The following is a 25593-nucleotide window of genomic DNA, read 5'->3' as shown; positions in this document are numbered from 1 at the left end:
AGATGAAGCTGAAATGTTCTCAGCTGGAGCAGAAAGCAGTCAGAAACAGAGTCCATCCAGAGAACACAGGTCATTTCCAGGTCAGACACAGAAAGTGTGAAACAGGCAGAAAGTCCAAAACAAGCAGCAGAGAAGAGGAGACACAAAGAGAGTTCCTGAACTCTGCTGCTCATGTGATGCAAACATCTGCATCAGATCAGAGGCTGTTTGGTCTCCACTGAGGAGCTGGATGGAGCTGATGGAGGAGAAACATCTCCACTAACACACTGTCATCTTCACATTCAATGTCAAACACACTCAACTCATTCCTGCTTTCTTCTTTTCAGGAACTTCTACTGGAGTCTGCCAACAGAAGGTGAAATGTGTCCTGAAGAAGAGGTTCCAGGTTGTGTTAGAGGGGCTCTCTAAAGCAGGAGAGGCCACCCTCCTGAAGCAGATCTACACAGAGCTCCACATCACAGAGGGAGGGACTGCAGAGGTCAATGAGGAACATGAGGTCAGACAGATTGAAACAGCATCCAGGAGAGCAGCCAGAGCAGAAAGCAGCATCAGACCAGGAGACCTCTTTAAAGCCTCACCTGGAAGATCTCCACCAATCAGAACAGTGCTGACAAAGGGAGTGGCTGGCATTGGGAAAACAGTCCTGACACAGAAGTTCACTCTGGACTGGGCTGAAGACCAAAGCAACCAGGACGTCCACTTCACATTTCCATTCACCTTCAGAGAGCTGAATGTGCTGAAGGAGAAGAAGTTCAGCTTGGTGGGACTTGTTCATCACTTCTTCACTCCAACCAAAGAAGCAGGACTCTGCAGCTTTGAAGACCTCCAGGTGCTCTTCATCTTTGACGGTCTGGATGAGTGTCGACTCCCTCTGGACTTCCAGCACCCTGAGATCCTGACTGATGTTACAGAGTCCACCTCAGTGGATGTGCTGCTGACAAACCTCATCAGGGGGAACCTGCTTCCCTCTGCTCGCCTCTGGATCACCACACGACCTGCAGCAGCCAATCACATCCCTCCTGACTGTGTGGGCATGGTGACGGAGGTCCGAGGGTTCACTGACCCACAGAAGGAGGAGTACTTCAGGAGGAGGTTCAGAGAGGAGCAGCAGGCCAGCAGGATCATCTCCCACATCAAGACCTCACGAAGCCTCCACATCATGTGCCACATCCCAGTCTTCTGCTGGATCACTGCTACAGTTCTGGAGGAGGTGTTGAAGAGCAGAGAGGGAGGAGAGCTGCCCAAGACCATGACTCAGATGTACATCCACCACCTGGTGGTCCAGGCCAAAGTCAAGAAGGTCAAGTATGATGGAGGAGCTGCCACAGATCCACACTGGAGTCCAGAGAGCAGGGAGATGGTGGAGTCCCTGGGAAAACTGGCTTTTGATGAGCTGCAGAAAGGAAATCTGATCTTCTATGACTCCGACCTGACAGAGTCTGGCCTGGATCTCAGAGCAGCCTCACTGTACTCAGGAATGTTCACACAGGTCTTTAAAGAGGAGCAAGGTCTGTACCAGGACAAGGTCTTCTGCTTCATCCATCTGAGTCTTCAGGAGTTTCTGGCTGCTCTTCATGTCCATCAGACCTTCATCAGCTCTGGAATCAACCTCCTGGATGAACAACAACAAACCTCCTGGTGGTCAACAGTCCTGATGAAGAACAATCTCTACCATCTCATTCAGACCTTCATCAGCTCTGGGATCAACCTCCTGGATGAACAACAACAAACAGTCCTGATGAAGAACAATCTCCACCATCTCCACCAGAGAGCAGTGGACGAGGCCTTGAAGAGTCCAAATGGACACCTGGACTTGTTCCTCCGCTTCCTCCTGGGTCTTTCACTGCAGACCAACCAGAGTCTCCTCCGAGGTCTGCTGACACAGACAGGAAGTAGCTCACAGACCAATCAGGAAACAGTCCAGTACATCAAGAAGAAGCTGAGTGAGAATCTGTCTGCAGAGAGAAGCATCAATCTGTTCCACTGTCTGAATGAACTGAACGATGGTTCTCTGGTGGAGGAGATCCAACAGTCCCTGAGATCAGGACGTCTCTCCTCTGATAGTCTGTCTCCTGCTCAGTGGTCAGCTCTGGTCTTCATCTTACTGTCATCAGAAGAAGATCTGAAGGAGTTTGACCTGAAGAAATACTCTGCTTCAGAGGAGGCTCTTCTGAAGCTGCTGCCAGTGGTCAAAGCCTCCAACAAAGCTGTGTACGTGGGTCATGAACAAATATGTAGAACTGAGTCCATGACAAACATTGAACTGGTTTTCATTGTTGCTTCTTCTTCAGGTTGAGCCGCTGTGGTCTGACAGAGAGAAGCTGTGGAGCTCTGTCCTCAGTCCTCAGCTCTCAGTCCTCCAGTCTGACACATCTGGACCTGAGTTACAACAACCTGCAGGATTCAGGAGTGAAGCTGCTCTCTCCTGGACTGGAGAGTCCTCACTGTAAACTGGAAGCTCTCAGGTTCTGACATTATTGATCATTAATATCCACCACTCTCTGTTCTCCTGCTCACATCTCTAGAACATCAGTAAAACATCTCAGTAGAACACTGCAGCCTCTTGATATTTTCTCCTCTATTAATCAGGAAGTAAAACTACAAAGTAAAGTTTCCAGTGTAAGTTCAGGTGGAGAGCAGCAGCTTTACTTCCTCCACTCACTGTGTTTGTGATGCTCCATGTCACAGAGTTCTGCCTCAGACTCTGACACCGACACGACTACGAGCAAGAACACCACACATGAGACAAGCACAGCAGCAGCAGGACACTCACTTCAGGTGTGCTCCTGTGGCTGGATGAAAATATCATCACTTAGGAGGCTGAGGATCCACCAAGGAAAGAGAGGAGGATGAGAGAGCAGAGGCAAGAGTGAATGAAATGTCGACCTCTTCTATGTCAGGAACTCTGAAATTCTACATCTTTCATGATTAATTGTGTTAATTGTTTTTAATTTAAGTATTAATTAAAATTCTAAATGAATAGTTTTGTAAAGTACATCTTGATGAGACTGATATAAATTGGCATCATTTCCTGTTAAACAGGTGGTGCCCCGAGGTTTTCTGATGCTCATCAGATTCCATTTTTTGTTCATGAGTCATGACTCTTTGATCAATACTAATCAGTGTTGCCACAGTTAGTTTGAAAAAGTAATCCAAGTACTGATTACTAGTTACTCCTTTTTTGCCACAAACTCAGTTCTGATCACTGCCTGGCCTCCTGCTGATACATATTTAACCTTTAACCTTCATTAAACTAGTGATCTATTTATATATTTGCACTGTCTGCTCTATCTGCTCTATCCGACCTTTTAATTACCCCCCTCTGGGGCAAATAAAGTATCTGATTGATTGATTGATTGATTGATCGATTGATTGATTGATTGAAAAAGAAAAAAAATATAAAAAGAGTTCAACATCTCTGCAGTTCTTGTAGCAATGATATGGTTTAGTGTTGACATTTCTTGGTTCCAATTCTTTTGTGTCACCTGAATTAGTGAGAGTGAGTTTGTCTGTGATTGGCTGAGAGTGGAGAAGGGGGCGGGTCAGGTCAGACTGCATGCTCTGTGTGTGTCTGTTAGTTTGGAGGAGAGAACGAGCAGCCGCTTCTGTTTAATAATAAAGTGTCTTTGTAGAGAAGAAACTCATCCTGCTGGACGCAGTAGTAATGCTACAATAGTAATGCTACAATAGTAATGCTACAATAGTAATGCTACAGTAGTAATGCTACAATAGTAACGCTACAATAGTAATGCCACAATAGTAACGCTACAATAGTAATGCTACAATAGTAAAGCTACAATAGTAATGCTACAATAGTAATGCTACAATAGTGACGCTACAATAGTAATGCTACAATAGTAAGGCTACAATAGTAATGCTACAATAGTAATGCTACAGTAGTAACGCCACAATACTAATGCTACAATTGTAATACTGCAATAGTAAGGCTACAATAGTAATGCTACAATAGTAATGCTACAATACTAATGCTACAATTGTAATACTGCAATAGTAAGGCTACAATAGTAATGCTGCAATAGTAAGGCTACAATAGTAATGCTACAGTAGTAACGCCACAATAGTAATGCTACAATATTAATGCTACAATAGTAACGCCACAATAGTAATGCTACAATAGTAATGCTACAATATTAATGCTACAATAGTAACGCCACAATAGTAATGCTACAATAGTAATGCTACAATAGTAACTATACAATAGTATTGCTACAATAGTAATGCTACAAGAGTAACGCTACAATAGTAACGCTACAATAGTATTGCTACAAAAGTAATGCTACAAGAGTAACACCACAATAGTAACTCTACAAAACTAATGCTACAATAGTAATGCCACAGTAGTAATGCTACAATAGTAATGCTACAATAGTAATGCTACAATAGTAACTATAAAATAGTATTGCCACAATGGTAATGCTACAATAGCAATGCTACAATAGTAATTCTACAGTAATAATGCTACAATAGTAAAGCTCCAATGGTAATGCTACAATAGTAATGCTACAATAGTAATGCTCCAATGGTAATGCTACAATAGTAATGCTACAATGGTAACGATACAATAGTAATTCTACAATAATAATGCTAGAATAGTAATGCTACAATAGTAACGCTCCAATAGCAATGCTACAATAGTAACGCTACAATAGTAATGCTATAATAGTAAAGCTACAGTAGTAATGCTACAATAGTAATGCTACAATAGTAATGCTACAGTAGTATTGCTACAGTAGTAACGCCACAATGGTAATGCTACAATAGCAATGCTACAATAGTAATTCTACAGTAATAATGCTACAATAGTAATGCTACAATAGTAAAGCTCCAATGGTAATGCTACAATAGTAATGCTACAATAGTAATGCTCCAATGGTAATGCTACAATAGTAATGCTACAATGGTAACGCTACAATAGTAATTCTACAATAATAATGCTAGAATAGTAATGCTACAATAGTAACGCTCCAATGGTAATGCTACAATAGTAACGCTACAATAGTAATGCTATAATAGTAACGCTACAATACTACCACTACAATAGTATTGCTACAATAGTAATGCTACAAGAGTAACACTACAATAGTAACTCTACAATAGTAACTCTACAATAGTAATGCTACAATAGTAATGCTACAATAGTAATGCTACAATAGTAAAGGTACTGTAGTAATGCTACAATAGTAATGCTACAATAGTAATTCTACAATAGTAATGCTACAATAGTAATGCCACAATGGTAACACTACAATAGTAATTCTACAGTAATAACGCTACAATAGGAAAGCTACAATAGTAAAGCTACAATGGTAACACTACAATAGAAATTCTACAGTAATAAGGCTACAATAGTAATGCTACAATAGTAACGCTTCAATAGTAATGCTACAATAGAAATGCTACAATAGTATTGCTACAAGAGTAACACTACAATAGTAACGCTCCAATAGTAGCGCTCCAATAGTAACACTACAATAGTAACGCTCATATAGTAATGCTACAATAGTAATGCTACAATAGTAACGCTACAATAGTAACGCTACAATAGTATTGCTACAATAGTAATGCTACAAGAGTAACACCACAATAGTAACTCTACAAAACTAATGCTACAATAGTAATGCCACAGTAGTAATGCTACAATAGTAATGCTACAATAGTAATGCTACAATAGTAACTATACAATAGTATTGCTACAATAGTAATGCTACAAGAGTAACGCTACAATAGTAACGCTACAATAGTATTGCTACAATAGTAATGCTACAAGAGTAACACCACAATAGTAACTCTACAAAACTAATGCTACAATAGTAATGCCACAGTAGTAATGCTACAATAGTAATGCTACAATAGTAATGCTACAATAGTAACTATACAATAGTATTGCCACAATGGTAATGCTACAATAGCAATGCTACAATAGTAATTCTACAGTAATAATGCTACAATAGTAAAGCTCCAATGGTAATGCTACAATAGTAATGCTACAATAGTAATGCTCCAATGGTAATGCTACAATAGTAATGCTACAATGGTAACGATACAATAGTAATTCTACAATAATAATGCTAGAATAGTAATGCTACAATAGTAACGCTCCAATGGTAATGCTATAATAGTAAAGCTACAGTAGTAATGCTACAATAGTAATGCTACAATAGTATTGCTACAGTAGTATTGCTACAGTAGTAACGCCACAATGGTAATGCTACAATAGCAATGCTACAATAGTAATTCTACAGTAATAATGCTACAATAGTAATGCTACAATAGTAAAGCTCCAATGGTAACACTACAATAGAAATTCTACAGTAATAAGGCTACAATAGTAATGCTACAATAGTAACGCTTCAATAGTAACGCTACAATAGTAATGCTACAATAGTAATGCTACAATAGTATTGCTACAATAGTAATGCTACAAGAGTAACACTACAATAGTAACGCTCCAATAGTAGCGCTCCAATAGTAACACTACAATAGTAACGCTCATATAGTAATGCTACAATAGTAATGCTACAATAGTAACGCTACAATAGTAACGCTCCAATAGTATTGCTACAATAGTAATGCTACAAGAGTAACACCACAATAGTAACTCTACAAAACTAATGCTACAATAGTAATGCCACAGTAGTAATGCTACAATAGTAATGCTACAATAGTAATGCTACAATAGTAACTATACAATAGTATTGCTACAATAGTAATGCTACAAGAGTAACACTACAATAGTAACGCTACAATAGTAATGCTACAATCGTAATGCTACAATAGTAATGCTACAAGAGTAACGCTACAATAGTAACACTACAATAGTAACGCTCCAATAGTAGCGCTCCAATAGTAACACTACAATAGTAACGCTCATATAGTAATGCCACAATAGTAATGCTACAATAGTAACGCTACAGTAGTAACGCTACAATAGTATTGCTACAATAGTAATGCTACAAGAGTAACACCACAATAGTAACTCTACAAAGCTAATGCTACAATAGTAATGCCACAGTAGTAATGCTACAATAGTAATGCTACAATAGTAATGCTACAATAGTAACTATACAATAGTATTGCTACAATAGTAATGCTACAAGAGTAACACTACAACAGTAACTCTACAATAGTAATGCTACAATAGTAATGCTGCAATAGTAATGCATGTTGACTTGGAGAAGTAACTTTAATCTGATTACTGGTTTGGAAATAGTAACTAGTTAGATTACTCATTACTGAAAAAAGTGTTCATATCACTGTTACTCATCATCATCAACAGTCAAATTGCCTGATGTACAACCAGTGTTCCTAACAACATCAACTGTTTACAAAAAAATCAGGACAACAGATTGTAATACAGACAGTCCAGAGTACAGAGCTAGGGCAAGGGGGAGGTTCTAAAGCCTCCACCTAATGGATGCCAGGTGTGCAGACACAGTTTGTGAACCGGGCCAGGGAGAGTGGCAGTAGGAGGAAACATTTATTGTGTTAGAGGAACTCAGTATTGGGCGAGTCATTGAGGACAGGAATCAACAATTGGACTGTGGATATCAAGTAAATACTTTGACATGTCCAAAGGAAAAACTGCTGATTGGACCTGATCAGTGTTGCTCCTGAATACGTTCTAAACAAGTTACCTGTCCTCACCAGAGGGGCACCTTGAATAGGTTAAGGTGCTGCTCCAACTCCTCAGCCTTACTCCACTTGACTCTACTCACTTTTGACACTTTTCCACAACACATGATGGTCCCTGCTACCAGGTACTTTCATGGTAGACCGTAGTACACTGAGGTTCCAAGCGAGCGAAGACGAGGAGACGGCAGGCTGCTCATTCACCCACCATTTTTTAAACCTGAACACAATAAAAAACAAAAAACGACCAAAGTCCTGGCTGTCCTGGTGAACGCTGTTTAACCACATTTCTATTAGAATTTAAAGTATCGTATGGTTTGTTTTTCTTACTTTAACATCAGTAGCTACTAACAGCCTGTGGCAGAAGTCACCAGTTAACAGGAGCACCAGTGAAACCGAAACACCGGACAGTGAAGCATCACATCAGGGTGATTACTTGTGCATGACGGGGAAAGCTCCGATGACTCCGCCCACGCCGTGGTCGTTCTATTGTAATGGAAAACAAGTGAGGCTGAGTGGAGTAGAGGCAAGGCCAGTAGGGTCAAGTGGAGTAAGGCTGAGTAGGAGCTGGTGGAAAAGAGCTATTTATTACAAGTGACTGGGAATCAGAATATCTAGACAACAATGTGAATAAAGCTGTAAGAAATGCAGAATTAGGAAGAAATGTTAAACAAAGAAAACAATAAAAAAGATCATCTATTGATCAAAGAAGGATTAAAAGATTCTGTCAAAAGGAAAAATACATGATACAGAGAATCTATAAAACACAAAAGAAGTGGCAAATAAATATGTGAAATATAAAAATACTTTAACTACTACTGTGAGAATGTTCATATATCTACAAAAATAAAAGTGGTGAAATGTAAGAAAAGAAGAATCCTATTAAAGACACATGGAATCTATTAAAGAGTGTAAAGAGAAAGACCCAGAGACATTTCATTAGTAAGGAAGAAATCATAGAAATTATTATCAAATGTAAAACCAAATCTTCAGATTGAGACTAAATGGAGATGAAACCAGTAAAGAGGGTGATTGAGTTTATCTCCAAACTACTGACACACATCTGGAACCTTTGTCTTTCCAAACTGGACAATTTCCTGACAAAAAGACTCAAATCAAAGTGAAGTACAAAACTAGAACCACAGAAGATTGAACAAACTCCAGGACAATGTCTCTGCTCCCACAGTTCTCACAAACTAAACCATGAATGAATGAATGAATTGTGTCTCTCAGAAGAATGATTGTCTCCACTGTCCCCGTCTCTCCAACCAAACACTCTGTAATGAATAGAAAGAAGTAGCAGGACGTCCAGCTCCACTCCACAGCTTCACTTCAACATCTGGAACTGAAGGCATGAACAAAACATGTGGACCTCCATGTCCTCTCCTTCACGTCCACATGAAGCCAAAGTCAAACCCAGAGAAGACGATCTGAAGCTCTGAGGTCCAACAAAGTCCTCATAACAACGTCCTGTCCTCTCTGTGTCTCATTACAGCCTTTCTTCATGTCAACTCTCCGACTGTGAAGTGATCTCCTCGGCTCTGAAGTCTGACTCCTCCCATCTCAAACATCTGGACCTGAGTGAGAACCAGCTGAAGGATTCATCAGTGAAGGTTCTGTGTGCTGGACTGGAGAGTCCAAACTGTAACCTGGAGACTCTGAGGTCAGTTCACTGTCTGAAGTTAGAATGTGTTGAAGTCAAACCACTGAGAGGAGTTTAGGAGGATCCAGATGTTGGAGGACAGAGATGGACTGAGCTCTGCAGCATGTTAGTGATCAGCATGTTGATGAGACTCTTCTCCTCCTGGTGGCTTCAGCTGTTTGGACTTTACATTTCTAAACTCTTCCAGTCTGAACCTTCTTCAGTCTCAATGACTTCAACATCAAACTTTGTCCTCTAATCTCACTTCTTTCTCTCTTTATTCAGGTTGAGGGGCTGCAGGTTGTCAGAGATCAGCTGTTCTTCTGTGGCCTCAGCTCTGAAGTCCAACCCCTCCCTCCTGAAACATCTGAAACATCTGGACCTGAGTGTGAACGAGCTGCAGGATTCAGGAGTTGAGCAGCTGTGTGGTTTTCTGGAGAGTCCACTCTGTAGTCTGGAGACTCTGAGGTCAGACTCCATGTTTGAGTTTGTGTGCAGTGAAAGTTGTGTTGACACTAAAGGTCAGACATCAGGCTGATATGAGATGATCCACACTGAGGATCTCCATGAGAAACTGAGACTTCTTCTCTGGGCTTTAGTCCTGTGACTGTGGCAGAGCCGTGTGGAGCTCCACATTTCAAAGCTTGGTAGAAGAAGCAAGGTGCTGCAGTGGAGAATTCTCCGTCAACCTCTGACACGCTCCATGTTGAGCTTCAGCTTTCAAAGCAGGCTGATCTCTCCTGGATGAAGAGTCACTGATCTCCCAGCTGGAGCTCCAAACTCTCCCTCACTCTGCCATTGTTGCCCCCCTGACCCAGTGTGTGTCATGTAGGGGTGTGATTCCATCCTGTAATAGGAAACAAAGAGGCAGACCACTTGAGCTGGTGTTTGGCTCGGCTGCAGGATTTAATATGCTGCTGCCTCTGTGCAGCTTTTAGGCTCCTTCAATCGCCATGCGCCCTCTGCTGGCCTTTTAGAGTAACACACTCCTGCTTTCGCCTGAAAAGTACTACTCTGTTTGAGCCTTTTAAACTCTATTTGAGACACAGTACAATAAAATATATCTATAGGGTAGTTTTAATCACTTTGAACTTATTTCATTTATTGTATTAACCCTGAGCTGTAATTTAGTCCTATTGACTTTTTAACATCTTTTAAATACGCTTTAAATTGCTGCACCTTTTTTTTATCCTTAACACCGGGGCTCCTCAATTAGTTTTCCTCGAGGGCCAAAACCAGAGCAGCATGTCAAACCAAGGGCTGGAACATCTGCAGGTATTCTGCACTCTGGCAGTAAAAGATTTTTTAATTGCAGATGTTTGAGCTGATGTGACCATTATGAGGGACCGAGCAGAAAGACCAGGACCTCCAAAGGAGGCCTGGACCTGGAGGCCAGGACCTGGAGGCCAGGACCCTGTTGTATTTGGAATGTTTCTTATTATTAGTTTTTTGCAAAAGAAAAAAAATAAAAACCTGTATAAAACCCCTCTAAACATGCTCAAAAACTCACCAAATTTGGCACGCTCATTAAGCCCCAGAGAGCCAAAATGTCTCTCTAGCGCCACCTAGAAAAACCAAAATGGGCACCACGGCCCATAGGAATGTCGTAGAGAGATCAAACCAAAACTCAATTGTTCGTCTTATTGAGACCTAAAAATCACATACTGCTACCCCTGACTTAACTCTGACAGGAAGTCCGCAGTTTGCCTTTCAAAGTAAGATTTTCTATCAAAAACGGCCCTCAACCTCTGAAGGAGAATATATTTGACCCCCTAAACATGCTCAGGGACTCACCACATTTGACTCACTCATTAACACTGGGTGATATTAAATGAAAATGTAAAAATAAACCCCCAGAGAGCCAAAATGTGCTCTCTAGCGCCACCTACAAACACTACAACGGCCACTAAAAACACTTAAATGGCCCATAGGAATGTCGTAGACTGATCAAACCAAAACTTAATTGTTCGTCTCATTGAGCCCGACAAATCACATGCTGGAACCCCTGACCTAAATCTGACAGGAAGTCTGCAATTTGCCTTTTAAAGTAAGATTTTCAAACGCTAGCTACTCTGAGCACGAATATCTATCGACTTCAGAAACCTACTAAATGACAGAGGAGCCTCTCCTCCTCAATAATCCCCAATATCATTTTCACTGGTGGAGCGGTTCTGTTTTTATTAGTCGTCAAAGTTTTGAACACAGAATCCGCCTCCTCGTCCAGTTTAAAGGTTTTGTGCTTTGAATGACGCGACATTTTGTCTTTATTTGATACGGTTCTTCATTAACAATCATTTCTTCTTGATGTCCACATCGGCAGTGCTGATTCTCTCTCTCTCACACACACACACACACACACACACACACACACACACACACACACACACACACACACACACACACACACACACACACACACACACACACACACACACACACACACACACACACACACACACACACACCCACGTGGTGCAATACTGCCCTCTTGTGACGAGTTGGTAAACATGCAACTGTGACGAGGGCAAGAGGTATGTTCATGGGAGATTCTTCTCTGTGTAGCTCTATGAATTAGTTCTGTGTCTGTAGCTCTAGAAACAGCAGCCCAAGGCTTTAACTTTTTTTTTTTTCTACACCTTCAAAAGAATTGTACTCACAGTGAGTACAGGATTCCAGCAGGTGGCGCCACTGATCCTTAAAGCCTGTTTTATTCTTGACGCGTCGGCGAGCTCTGTACGGCTCCGTGCGGCTGAATGACGTCATTGTAGCCTCCAGGCCCCTCCGAGCGGCTCTGTTTACGCTGACGTCACCGCTCCATGCGCCTCCAACTTCTTGTGACTCCAGTAGAACCTGTGAGGTGTGGAGCGGTAAGAGCTCCACCCTGTACTGAGCAGACACGTCACTGTGCACGGACACATATTTAACTGTTAACACACCGTGATGAGGGACAATGACAACCTACAGAAACACTCTGATTCTACTTTTCTTTCACATGAAGCCGTTAAAAGGATCATTTTATGGCTCCAAATCCAAGCTTTCCTTTCCAGTAGTATGTGGTTTGTTTAGTCGTTACTGATGAAGCTAAAGTCTGGCTTCATTAGAAAGAAGTTCTATTAATGATGCGTCTCATAGCGGAGCGCCCCCTGCTGCCTCATGCAGACCTCAGCCTGCGGTCAGAACGCCATACAAGACCTGGAAGTGAAGTTAGTTCCAATCAGGTTCCATGATTACTTCATAAAACACTCTGGCTTCACTTCCATGCAGTAATGTAACATAATGATCCCAAAGATCCCTGCAGAGGGGCGGAGCCTCCAGCACAGGGTGGAGGAGCAGGAGGAGGAGGAGGAGGAGGAGGAGGAGGAGGAGGAGGAGGAGGAGGAGGGGGGGAGGAGGGGGGGAGGAGGAGTGGAGGAGTGAGAGGAGGAGGAGGAGGAGCGGGGAGGAGAAGGAGGAGGGTGGAGGAGGAGGAGGAGGAGGAGCAGGAGCAGGAGGAGCGGCAGGAGGAGGAGGAGGAAGAAGAGGAGGAGGAGGAGGAGGAGGAGTGTGACGTCACCAGTCCTTAAGTTTGACTTTCACATCACAGCAGAGGACATAAGGCCCGTGGACCAGAACCCACCAAGAGGTCCAATCTGGTCCCACCAAGCCAGGAGCTTTAAAGGATTTAGACACTTTGTTTTGACATTTCAGGGGATTTTCACAATAAGTTTCAGTTAAACTGACTTCATTTTCAGGAACTGATGGAAAAATATAGAGAATTTAATTACAGACACTGAATTTAAAGGTTCTTATAGCACTGGAGGAGGAGGAGGGGGAGGAGGGGGAGGAGGGGGAGCAGGAGCAGGAGGAGGAGAAGGAGGAGGAGGAGGGGGAGGAGGAGAAGGAGGAGGAGGAGGGGGAGGAGGGGGAGCAGGAGGAGAAGGAGGAGGGGGAGGAGGAGAAGGAGGAGGAGGAGCAGGAGGGGGAGAACAGAGAAAGAGGAGGAGGAGCAGGAGGAGGAGGAGGATCAGGGGGAGAAGGAGGAGGAGGAGGAGGAGGAGCAGGAGGGGGAGAACAGAGCAAGAGGAGGAGGAGGAGGAGGAGGAGGAGCAGGAGGGGGAGAACAGAGCAAGAGGAGGAGGAGGAGGAGGAGGAGGAGGAGCAGGGGGAGAAGGAGGAGGAGGAGGAGGAGGAGGAGGAGGAGGAGGAGCAGGAGGGGGAGAACAGAGAAAGAGGAGGAGGAGGAGGAGGAGCAGGAGGGGGAGAACAGAGCAAGAGGAGGAGGAGGAGGAGCAGGGGGGGGAGAGGAGGAGGGGGAGGAGGAGAAAGAGGAGCAGGAGGAGGAGGAAGAGGAGGGGGAGGAGGAGGAGCAGGAGGAGAAGGAGGAGGAGGGGGAGCAGGAGGAGAAGGAGGAGGAGGGGGAGCAGGAGGAGAAGGAGGAGGAGCAGGAGGGGGAGAACAGAGAAAGAGGAGGAGGAGGAGGAGGAAGAGGAGGGGGAGGAGGAGGAGGAGGAGGAGGAGGGGGAGCAGGAGGAGAAGGAGGAGGAGGGGGAGCAGGAGGAGAAGGAGGAGAAGGAGGAGGAGCAGGAGGGGGAGAACAGAGAAAGAGGAGGAGGAGGAGGAGGAGGAGGAGGAGGAGAAGGAGAAGGAGGAGGGGGAGGAGGAGAAGGAGGAGGAGGAGGAGGAGGAGCAGGAGGGGGAGAACAGAGCAAGAGGAGGAGGAGGAGGAGGAGGAGGAGGAGGAGCAGGGGGAGAAGGAGGAGGAGGAGGAGGAGGAGGAGGAGAACAGAGAAAGAGGAGGAGGAGGAGGAGGAGGAGGAGCAGGAGGGGGAGAACAGAGCAAGAGGAGGAGGAGGAGGAGGAGGAGGAGCAGGAGGGGGAAGAGCAGCAGGGGCAGGAGGAGGAGGAGAACAGAGCAAGAGGAGGAGGAGGAGCAGAAGGAGGAGGGGGAGGAGCAGGAGGGGGAAGAGGAAGAAGAGGAGGGGGAGGAGGAGGAGGACAAGGAGGAGGGGGGAGGAGGTGGAGGAGAACAGAGAAAGAGGAGGAGGAGCAGGAGGAGGAGGAGGATCAGGGGGAGAAGGAGGAGGAGGAGGAGGAGGAGCAGGAGGGGGAGAACAGAGCAAGAGGAGGAGGAGGAGGAGGAGGAGGAGCAGGAGGGGGAGAACAGAGCAAGAGGAGGAGGAGGAGGAGGAGGAGCAGGGGGAGAAGGAGGAGGAGGAGGAGGAGGAGGAGGAGGAGGAGGAGCAGGAGGGGGAGAACAGAGAAAGAGGAGGAGGAGGAGGAGGAGCAGGAGGGGGAGAACAGAGCAAGAGGAGGAGGAGGAGGAGCAGGGGGGGGAGAGGAGGAGGGGGAGGAGGAGAAAGAGGAGCAGGAGGAGGAGGAAGAGGAGGGGGAGGAGGAGGAGCAGGAGGAGAAGGAGGAGGAGGGGGAGCAGGAGGAGAAGGAGGAGGAGGGGGAGCAGGAGGAGAAGGAGGAGGAGCAGGAGGGGGAGAACAGAGAAAGAGGAGGAGGAGGAGGAGGAAGAGGAGGGGGAGGAGGAGGAGGAGGAGGAGGAGGGGGAGCAGGAGGAGAAGGAGGAGGAGGGGGAGCAGGAGGAGAAGGAGGAGAAGGAGGAGGAGCAGGAGGGGGAGAACAGAGAAAGAGGTGGATGAGGCGGAGGAGGAGGAGGAGGAGGAGGAGGAGAAGGAGGAGGAGAAGGAGAAGGAGGAGGGCGAGGAGGAGAAGGAGGAGGAGGAGCAGGAGGGGGAGAACAGAGCAAGAGGAGGAGGAGGAGGAGGAGGAGGAGCAGGGGGAGAAGGAGGAGGAGGAGGAGGAGGAGGAGGAGGAGGAGGAGAACAGAGAAAGAGGAGGAGGAGGAGGAGGAGGAGGAGCAGGAGGGGGAGAACAGAGCAAGAGGAGGAGGAGGAGGAGCAGGGGGGAGGGGGAGGAGGAGGAGGAGGAGGGGGAGGAGGAGGAGGAGCAGTAGGAGGAGCAGGGGGAGGAGGAGGAGGGGGAGGAGTAGGAGGAGGAGGGGGAGGAGGAGCAGGAGGAGGAGTAGGAGGAGCAGGAGGGGGAGGGGAGGAGAACAGAGGAGGAGGAGGAGGAAGAGGGGGAGGACAGGAGGAGAAGGAGGAGGAGGGGAGGAGGAGGAGGAGAAGTAGGAGGAGGGGGAAGAGGAGGAGGAAGAGGAAGAGGAGGGGGAAGAGAAGGGGGATGAGGTGGAGGAAAACAGAGCAAGAGGAGGAGGAGGAGGAGGAGAACAGAGCAAGCAGGGGAGGAGGAGGAGGAGCAGGAGGGGGAAGAGCAGCAGGGGCAGGAGGAGGAGGAGAACAGAGCAAGAGGAGGAGGAGGAGCAGAAGGAGGAGGGGGAGGAGCAGGAGGGGGAAGAGGAAGAAGAGGAGGGGGAGGAGGAGGAGGACAAGGAGGAGGGGGGAGGAGGTGGAGGAGAACAGAGCAAGAGGAGTAGGAGGAGGAGGAGGAGGGGGAGGAGGTGGAGGAGAACAGAGCAAGAGGAGGAGGAGGAGGAGCAGAAGGAGGATGAGGAGGAGCAGGAGGGGGAGGAGGAAGAAGAGGAGGGGGAAGAGGAGGAGGGGGAGGAGGAGGAGGACAAGGAGGAGGGGGGAGGAGGGGGGAGGAGGTGGAGGAGAACAGAGCAAGAGGAGTAGGAGGAGGAGGAGGAGGGGGGAGGAGGTGGAGGAGAACAGAGCAAGAGGAAGAGGAGGACGAGGAGAACAGAGCAAGCAGGGGAGGAGGAGGAGGAGGAGCAGGAGGAGGAGAACAGAGTAGGAGGAGGAGGGGGAGGAGGAGGGGAAGGAGGAAGAGGAGGAGCAAGAGGAGGAGGGGGAAGAGGAGGAGTGGGAGGAGGAGGGGAGGAGGAGGAGGAGGAGGAGCAGGAGGGGGAGAACAGAGAAAGAGGAGGAGGAGGAGGAGGAGGAGGAGCAGGAGGGGGAGAACAGAGAAAGAGGAGGAAAAGGAGCAGGAGGGGGAGAAAAGAGCAAGAGGAGGAGGGGGAGGAGGAGGAGGAGGAGAAGGGGGAGGAGGAGGAGGAGGAGGATAGGGAGGAGTAGGAGGGGGAGGAGGAGCAGGAGGAGGAGTAGGAGGAGCAGGAGGGGGAAGGGAGGAGAACAGAGGAGGAGGAGGAGGAAGAGAACAGAGGAAGATGAGGAGGGGGAGGGGGAAGAGGGGGAGGGCAGGAGGAGAAGGAGGAGGAGGGGAGGAGGAGGAGGAGAAGTAGGAGGAGGGGAAGAGGAGGAGGAAGAGGAAGAGAAGGGGGAGGAGGTGGAGGAAAACAGAGCTAGAGGAGGAGGAGGAGGAGAACAGAGCAAGCAGGGGAGGAGGAGGAGGAGCAGGAGGAGGAGGATCAGGGGGGGGGAGGAGGAGGAGGAGGAGCAGGAGGGGAAAGAGCAACAGGGGCAGGAGGAGGAGGAGAACAGAGCAAGAGGAGGAGGAGGAGCAGAAGGAGGAGGAGGAGGAGCAGGAGGGGGAGGAGGAAGAAGAGGAGGGGGAGGAGGAGGAGGACGAGGAGGAGGGGGGAGGAGGTGGAGGAGAACAGAGCAAGAGGAAGAGGAGGACGAGGAGAACAGATCAAGCAGGCGAGGAGGAGGAGGAGGAGCAGGAGGAGGAGAACAGAGTAGGAGGAGGAGGGGGAGGAGGAGGGGAAGGAGGAAGAGGAGGAGCAAGAGGAGGAGGGGGAAGAGGAGGAGTGGGAGGAGGAGGGGGATGAGGAAGAGGAGGAGGAGCAGGAGGGGGAAGAGGAGGAGGGGCAGGAGGAGGAGGAGAACACAGCAAGAGGAGGTGGAGGAGGAGGAGGGGGAAGAGAAGGAGGAGGAGGGGGAGGAGGAGAACAGAGCAGGAGGAGGAGGGGGAGGAGGAGGGGAAGGGGGAAGAGGAGGAGCAAGAGGAGGAGGAGGAAGAGGATGAGGGGAAGGAGGAGGAGGAGAACACAGCAAGAGGAGGAGGAGGGGGGAGGAGGGGAAGGAGGAAGAGGAGGACAGTGTGTATGTGTGTGTGTGTGTGTGTGTGTGTGTGTGTGTGTGTGTGTGTGTGTGTGTGTGTGTGTGTGTGTGTGTGTGTGTGTGTGTGTGTGTGTGTGTGTGTGTGTGTGTGTGTGTGTGTGTGTGTGTGTGTGTGTGTGTGTTGTGATCCAGATGTTGGAGGACAGAGATGGACTGAGCTCTGCAGCATGTTAGTGATCAGCATGTTGATGAGACTCTTCTCCTCCTGGTGGCTTCAGCTGTTTGGACTTTACATTTCTAAATTCTTCCAGTCTGAACCTTCTTCAGTCTCAATGACTTCAACATCAAACTTTGTCCTCTAATCTCACTTCTTTCTCTCTTTATTCAGGTTGATTCACTGCAGGTTGTCAGAGATCAGCTGTTCTTCTGTGGCCTCAGCTCTGAAGTCCAACCCCTCCCTCCTGAAACATCTGAAACATCTGGACCTGAGTGGGAACCAGCTTCAGGATTCAGGAGTTGAGCAGCTGTGTGGTTTTCTGGAGAGTCCACTCTGTAGTCTGGAGACTCTGGGGTCAGTTGACTGTCTGTTACTGTTGTAGAAGGAGAAATGTTTGTGAGCAGCTGTGATGTGAGACTCTGATCCTGCAGTGAGAGATGGACTGAGCTCAGCAGCTTGTTACTGATGTGTGTGGACATGAGGAGGAGTGGCAATGTTGTGCTGACATGTGGAGGATGAGTGTGATGAAGATCCACAACAACAGAACAGCTCATTGATCAGGACACAGTAATGTGGAGCTGCTCATTTCTCCATCAACACATCTGATTGGTTCTCCTCATTCATTCTGCTGCTTTCTCTCTTTATTCAGGTTGATTTACTGCAGGTTGTCAGAGATCAGCTGTTCTTCTGTGGCCTCAGCTCTGAAGTCCAACCCCTCCCACCTGAAGGAGCTCTACCTGGGTTCCAACAACCTTCAGGATCCAGATGTGCAGCAGCTGGTTGGTCTTCAGCAGAGTCCAGACTGCAGCCTGCAGACTCTCAGGTCAGTAGATGTTGGAGTGAGTCCATGCTGCTTCCAGCAGGTTTCTACTAAACACAGTTAGTGTGAGAACAAAGATCCAGAGTTTGACTGCTCAGTGAGGCTGTGAGAGGAGAACGCTGAGCAGCTTCAGGATTGGACAGCAGAGGACACAGTCAGCCAATCAGAGGAGCCTCAGGCTTGTTGTGCTGGTCTGACAGTGGTGGTCCTTCATGAGCTCTGAGCTGCTGCTGTGGACAGGACTGAAGTCCTGGCTGCTCCACAGAGACTCTCCTCATCACCTCTCATCTCTCTCATCTCTCTGCAGGTGGTGAGAGCAGAGAGGACGCTGTGTGTCCTGATGATTCACGTCCCTCCAGATGCAGGACTTTGTACGGAGACACAAGGAGCCGCGTGTTAACTCACGTGGACCGGCCCAGAACTTTTTAACTCCCTTCTCTCTCTCTCCCTCCTTCACTAATCCGCCGCCGCTCCTGTTATCTGATCAGATAAGCTCACACACACACAGTCACATTTAGCAGCCAAACTGCTATCTGGTGCTGCTAAACCACATCCACATCCATCACCAGAGTTCTAACTGCATGTCCCGTTAGAACTCCGGCCACACACACACACACACACACACACACACACACACACACACACACACACACACACACACACACACACACACACACACACACACACACACACACACACACACACACACACACACACACACACACACACACACACACACACACACACACACACACACACACACACACACACACACACACTCTTTGTACATAGTGTTTGCTGTTTAATAGATTAGATCTCCATGTTAGATGTCGTTTGCTCCATGAATGTGTTGATTTATGAAATGATTTCTGAATTAATCCATTTTGTTAATAAACGCCTGTTGGCTGAATTGAACGATTCTTGGTGATTATTGTGTATTTATATTTGACAATTCACTGGTTTGGAACAGTCTGTGCTCGGATCTCACACCTTCCCTTTTTATTTAAGATTGTTATATTGTAACATCTGTGTCGTTCACAACCCGCCTACATCTTAACTGGACTTTCTGTGGTGGACCAAACAACACAGTTGGGTCTGGGTGAGCTTTGCTTTACCTTACTGTCCTGGTCCGCTCTGGAACGTACGACGTGGTAGAACCACGGCTAAACTGAGCTTTGAAAAGTCATGATCGGCATCAATGAATTCTCTTTAATCTGAGCTTCCACCATTAAAATCCCTGTTCAGGTTTGCTGTAAAACCAAGCAGTTCTTCATTCCAGCTTCAAATGGAGAGAAAACTGGTTTTCCTGATGCAAAACTTCTCACCTGCAGCCAATCAGGCAGTGAGAAAATATCATGCAATACAGCCAGCAGTCTGCTCAGATGTTTTCTGATTGTTTTCAAATCCAGAGCGGAGCTTTTCAGCATCTTCAGGAAGGAACAATGGACTACAATTTGTTGAGTTTCAAAACAGCGAGCAAGGAGAGTCTCCACTTCTGCACCTTGGTGGTCAGGATCAGTGTCTGCTTCGTCTCACTCGTAAGTGAGAATCATATGGAGACACAACAGTGTGTTGGCAGGCCTGGACAGCTCAGATGGTAGCGTATCAGACTTTTAATCTGAGGGTCCAGGGTTCAAGTCCCTGTTCAGGCTCTTTGTGGGAACAAACTTAAAACTGAGCAGGATGAGTATTGCAGCAACACATCATCAGTAGGATAAAACTAACCTGTCTCTTGATGGTCTACATCAGGGTGTCTAAACTGGGTCCTAGAGTGCTGATGTCCTGCATGTTTTAGTTCTCTGCCTGCTTCAGCATACCTGAATCTAATGATGACGTCATCACCAAGGTTGTGAAAAAGAACAATAACAAGACTTTCATTACAAATCAGATGGGAGAGGCACCGGATGGAGATCAATGGAGACCAAAGCCAGAGGAAATCTTTGATCTGAGCATCTCCATGGCAAAAGGCACTGATCTCATTTGATCTGATAAGATATCAGCACTGGAGCCATGGAGACGCAGAGATCAAAAGAAATCAGCTTTGTTCAATCTTCAGCATTCACACTTGTATTTTCTTCTGGAAATACAAACCTCTAGTAATTATTATTATCATAACAGGTCTCTGATATCTGGAGGAGTCAGACCGTTCAAGGCTTTAAAAACAAGCAGCAGCATTTTAAAATCTCTTCTAAAACTGACAGCAGCAAAGGAAGAAGGAATTGTTCAGTTGATTACTTTATCATCTGGTTTAATTCACCACTTCACAAATTCACCACTTCACTACCTGGATCAATTCATCACTTCATCATCTGGTTCAATTCACCAATTTACAAATCCACCACTTCATTATCTGGTTCAATTCACCACTTCATCATCTGGTCCAATTCACCACTTCACCACCTGGTTCAGTTCATCACTTCATCATCTGGTTCAATTCACCATTTCACCATCTGGTCTAATTCACCACTTCACCATCTGGTTCAATTCACCACTTCACCATCTGGTTCAATTCACCACTTCACTATCTGGTTCAATTCACCACTTCATCATCTGGTTCAATTCACCATGTGGTTCAATTCATCACTTCATCATCTGGTTCAATACACCACTTCACCAATTCACCACTTCACCATCTGTTTCAATTCATCACTTCACCATCCGGTTAAATTTATCACTTCATCATCTGGTTCCTGTCAGGACCTCTCAGTTGAAGACTTCAGCATTTGAAATTCTGCTGGTTATGGAGTAGATAGTGAGACTGATGACATCACAGTGATGTCAGAAAGTAGCTCCTGCCATGTTGCCATGGTAACTGTTGCATCATAGAATGAATTCACTCAGCTAAGCACAGTTTTACCTCCTGTCTGTTTCTTCTGTCTGCCACAGACATGGTGGACTGAAATTCACTAGCAGGTTTAATAAAGACCTTTTTTATGTTAAATAGTTTTGTTTTGGGGGGGTCACTTCTATTTTCTTAAGAATTGACGTTTGAAGAATTTGACAATATCACATCCAAACTTTAAAAATATTGTTGAATAAGTTTGTTTCTTTAAGAAACTCAGACCAACTTGTTACTACAGAAGAGTTTTAGTTCCACTCATGACAAAATAAAATAAGAGTTAGTTTCTTTTCATGCAATTTGATAAAAACTCAGAAAACAATGTTAAGATATTTTTTCATCCTGATCTTTGAAAAAAGTTGAATTACATGGTCGTTATGCAGAACATCTTGTCCATCCACAAGGTGGCGCTATCACTGTGACTCTATATTGGTCTATGGAATTGATCAGGGCAGGACTCTGATCACACATGTAAAGAACTGTATAATAAGTGTAGTATTGAGTAACAGTCACCTTGATCCAGTGATACAACATAGTAACACCAGGACAACAAAAGCTGCCGTCACAGTGAGGAATTAATATTCCAACAAACAAACAGGCTCACACGGGGGGCGGAGCCTCAAAAGAACTCAATGAAAATGTAAAGTAAAGGAAGAGCAGTGAGGAAGCTCTGCCTGAAACGTCTGTGCTGGAATAAAGTGAAACTGACTGATCAGAGTGTTTCTATTGTCCCATGAATTAATATTGTAGAATCTCACAAAGTGACTCATTAACAGAGTCGCTCATTTTCTGCAGCAATCCTTCCTGGATTTTGTTGCAGCAACAGTGTTGCTTTGTCCTGGATGATGGGTTTGAATTCTTTATCTCATTGAAGAAGACTTGTCTGCTCCTCCATCGTGACCGAGGTTACTCTGCAGGGTTTCTCCATGATTGTGATTGGTCGGATGCTGCAAACTCCGCCCGTTCTATATGATCGAGCTCTGATCAGGATGGAACAGCCTGGGTTGGATTACTGAGTTGATCAGCTGCTTCGTAGTAACTTCATACCCTAAGTTGTGTAGTGATGAAGGACGACTGTAATGTCCTACACAGGAGACCTTCAGGGACAACGGTTGACTGTTGGTATTTGAAGCTCCATCCACTGTTGCTATGGACACAGGAACAGGAGCAGAACTCTTTCAGAACCATGACATCATCACAAGAACAGCTGATAGAAGACAGGATGATAAGAATGATAAGAAGATGATAAGAAGTGGAGGAGTTTGTTTTGTCAGACAGAGAAGTGACTCAGGTTTCTGAGTGAGTTCTGTCAGAGCCTCTTCAGCTTGTGTGTCTCATCAGGTCTTTCTGGGCCGTTCACACCTGGTTAACATCTGTTTCAGCTGATCACATCACATGGAGCAGCCCTGATCCACACTGGTTACACTTGTCTGGATCCTGGCTTACGCTGTGTCAGTGTCATGTGTCTGTTACCATGCATGACATCAGGTCCAGATGTTCCCCAGCTGTCATGAAGCCACTCTTCTGTAAATCCAGCATTAGTTCAACAGGTGAGGAACACCTGTACGATGCCATCTGCTCTCTGAGTGTCACTTCAACAAGTTCTGACACCAGGTAATGCAGTACTGAACTGCACCAAAGGAGGTGCTGTGGCTTAGCTGGTCAAAGTACCTGTCTAGGAACCAGGAGGTCCTGGGTTCAAATCCCAGCAGTGTCTCACAACATTAATTCAGTTCAGCTTTACTTATATGGTACCAAATACAACACAGTCATTTCTGGGTGTTTTTACAGGAGAAACCCAACAAGTCCACATCATCAAGCATGAGGGTGACGGTTTGGTACAGTACTTTCAATACCATCCACAACTTTAGTCAGTGAAAACGCATCCCAGCAGTGCCTCATGACATCAATTCAATTAATCTTTATTTATATAGCAGGAAGTGAAACAAAGTAATTTGTAGTTTCTTTTTACTGTGAGAAACTCATTATGTACTATAAAGGTACAAATCCTCCAATAGCAGTTGTACTTTCAGCTTCATTTCTTCAAGGTCGGCCATGGCTAATGTTTTCATTGCCTTTTGTCAGGATGTGGTCATTCCAGGAGCTCTGTCAAGGCTGTCAGGAGTCCTGATCTCCTGCCTTATTTATGACAATCAGTTGCAGTCCAATTCCCAGATGAGCCCTTGGAGTTACCATGTCGTTCCATGATCAGTCCCCAAATAGCAGGTTGAACCCACACCAGAACGCTCCGAGGAATTTATTTCAGATTGTGTCCATGTAATAATAGAGATTAGACATAAAATGTGGTTCTGATAGGTCCATATCTAGTCTCCTACGCCGCCTCGCTCTACTCTGGCCTCAAAACTTCCTTTTATCAAGGATTTTAGAAAAACTTTTGCTTCCCAGCTCATTTCTTTGATGTATTGAAATCAAACCTTTGGGACATTTCAGTCTGGTTTCCTGCACATCATAGCTCTGACACTGTGCTGGTTAAGGTCACCAACCATCTACTACTTTCAGCCAATACCGACTTGTACTTCTTCTTAATTCTTCTTGACCTTTACTCAGTATTTGATAGAGTTAATCATAAGATTTTAATTAACCCTCTGAAAAATCATGTTGGCATCACTGGTGTTGCTCTTAACTAGTTTTCCTGGTATTTATCAGACAGATCATTTTCTGTTCAGCTTGGAGAGACCTCTTCCTCTTGTGCTGCTCTTTGTTGTGGTGTCCCTCAAGGCTCTGTTTTGGGTGGCCTTAATGTTAACTTTCATTTTTATGAAGACGACACACAACTGAACAGTTGTGAACTGAACTTCCCAACTGTTATGATAATAATAATTACTAGAGGTTTATATTTCCAGAAGAACATGCAAGGATAAATGCTGAAGAATGAGTAAAGCTGATTTCCCTTGATCTCAGCGTCTCCATGGCTCCAGTGCTGATCTCTTATCAGATCAAAGGAGATCAGAGCCTTTGGCCTTCGAGATGCTCAGATCAAAGATTTCCTCTGGCTTTGATCTCCGTTGATCTCCATCTGGTGACTCTCTCATCGGCTTTGTAATGAAAAGCTCGTTATTGTTCTTTTTCACAACCATGGTGATGACGTCATCATTAGATTCAGGTATGCTGAAGCAGGCAGAGAACTAAAACATGCAGGACACCAGCACTCTAGGACCCAGTTTGGACACCCTGATGTAGACCATCAAGAGACAGGTTAGTTTTATCCTACTGATGATGTGTTGCTGCAATGGTTATCCTGCTCAGTTCCAAGTTTCTTCCCACAAAGAGCCTGAACAGGGACTTGAACCCTGGACCATCAGATTAAAAGTCTGATGCTCTACCATCTGAGCTACCCAGGCCTGCCAACACAGTGTTGTGTCTCCATATGATTCTCACTTATGAGTGAGACGAAGCAGACACTGATCCTGACCACCAAGGTGCAGAAGTGGAGACTCTTCTTGCTCGCTGTTTTGAAACTCAACAAATAGTAGTCCATTGTTCCTTCCTGAAGATGCTGAAAAGCTCCGCTCTGGATTTGAAAACAATCAGGAAACATCTGAGCAGACTGCTGGCTGTATTGCATCATATTTTCTCACTGCCTGATTGGCTGCAGGTGAGAAGTTTTGCTTCAGGAAAACCAGTTTTCTCTCCATTTGAAGCTGGAATGAAGAACTGCTTGGTTTTCCAGCAAACCTGAACAGAGATTTTAATGGTGGAAGCTCAGATTAAAGAGCATTCATTGATAACAATCATGACTTTTCAAAGCTTAGTTTAGCCGTGGTTCTATCAAGTCGTACGTTCCAGAGCGGACCAGGACAGTAAGGTAAAGCAAAGCTCATCCGGACCCAACTGTGTTGTTTGGTCCACCACAGAAAGTCCAGTTAAAATGGAGACAGGTTGTGAAGGACACAGATGCTACTGGTACAGTATGAGAGTTTGACTGCTTTCAAAAGGTCCAGTGATCATACAAGAGTATCAGTCACTCTCATACTTTCTCATGGTTCTATTGACAATGAGAAGCAACAACACAACACTACTTATGGGACATGTTTACTGGATCACATCATGGATGGATGATGGATGGATGATGGATGGATGGATGGATGGATGGATGGATGATGGATGGATGGAATATACAGACATGACTTATGTTCATTTGGAAAAAGTTCCCTTTACTCAGTATTGGTGTGAATCTTGGGAACAAATGATAGAAGAAAGTTTTTCTTTTGAACTTTCTAAAGAATCCATGACTTTTAAGGCTTTTGGGTTCTTTGTAGAACAATGTGAAGGTTCCAACAACAACAAGGGAAATGTTGTCGGTGAAGTTAACTAGAAGATTATCAAGCTCACCAGGAGTTGAACCTGGAACATTCTGATCCATAGTCAGACGCATTCTCCATTGCGCCACTAGCTCTTTGCTGAGGTTTGATTTAAAATACTGAAGAAGAAACTTTACATGGATCCATCCATCCTCCAGGTACTCTGGTTTCCTTCCACAGTCCAAAAACAAGC

General features: G+C 45.8%; 2 protein-coding genes across 3 annotated transcripts in view; both read left to right on the top strand.

The window, feature by feature from the left end:
- The window catches only part of LOC308127967 (NACHT, LRR and PYD domains-containing protein 3-like), a 150702-nt gene extending 131550 nt beyond the window's left edge, over positions 1 to 19152 (top strand). The window contains exons 13-17 of the mRNA XM_080493624.1: positions 9146 to 9313; positions 9578 to 9760; positions 17591 to 17773; positions 18069 to 18242; positions 18547 to 19152. Coding sequence (XP_080349750.1) covers positions 9146 to 9313; positions 9578 to 9760; positions 17591 to 17773; positions 18069 to 18242; positions 18547 to 18553 — 715 coding nt within the window. The 3' untranslated portion in view covers positions 18554 to 19152. The remainder of the gene's footprint in view (positions 1 to 9145; positions 9314 to 9577; positions 9761 to 17590; positions 17774 to 18068; positions 18243 to 18546) is intronic.
- LOC308127969 (NLR family CARD domain-containing protein 3-like) overlaps positions 1 to 25593 on the top strand; it is an 88542-nt gene that overhangs the window by 4101 nt on the left and 58848 nt on the right. Inside the window, exons 7-8 of one of the 2 annotated variants that reach the window (XM_080493632.1) lie at positions 327 to 2211; positions 2292 to 3383. The exons of the other annotated variant lie outside the window; for it this stretch is intronic. Coding sequence (XP_080349758.1) covers positions 327 to 2211; positions 2292 to 2472 — 2066 coding nt within the window. The 3' untranslated portion in view covers positions 2473 to 3383. Of the gene's footprint in view, positions 1 to 326; positions 2212 to 2291; positions 3384 to 25593 lie in introns of those variants that run through there. 2 annotated transcript variants of the gene reach the window in all.

The sequence above is a fragment of the Lipophrys pholis genome, assembly GCF_963383615.2.
Source record: "Lipophrys pholis genome assembly, contig: SCAFFOLD_35, whole genome shotgun sequence".
NCBI classification, from domain to species: domain Eukaryota; kingdom Metazoa; phylum Chordata; class Actinopteri; order Blenniiformes; family Blenniidae; genus Lipophrys; species Lipophrys pholis.
This window is presented reverse-complemented; position numbering and strand designations above follow the sequence as displayed.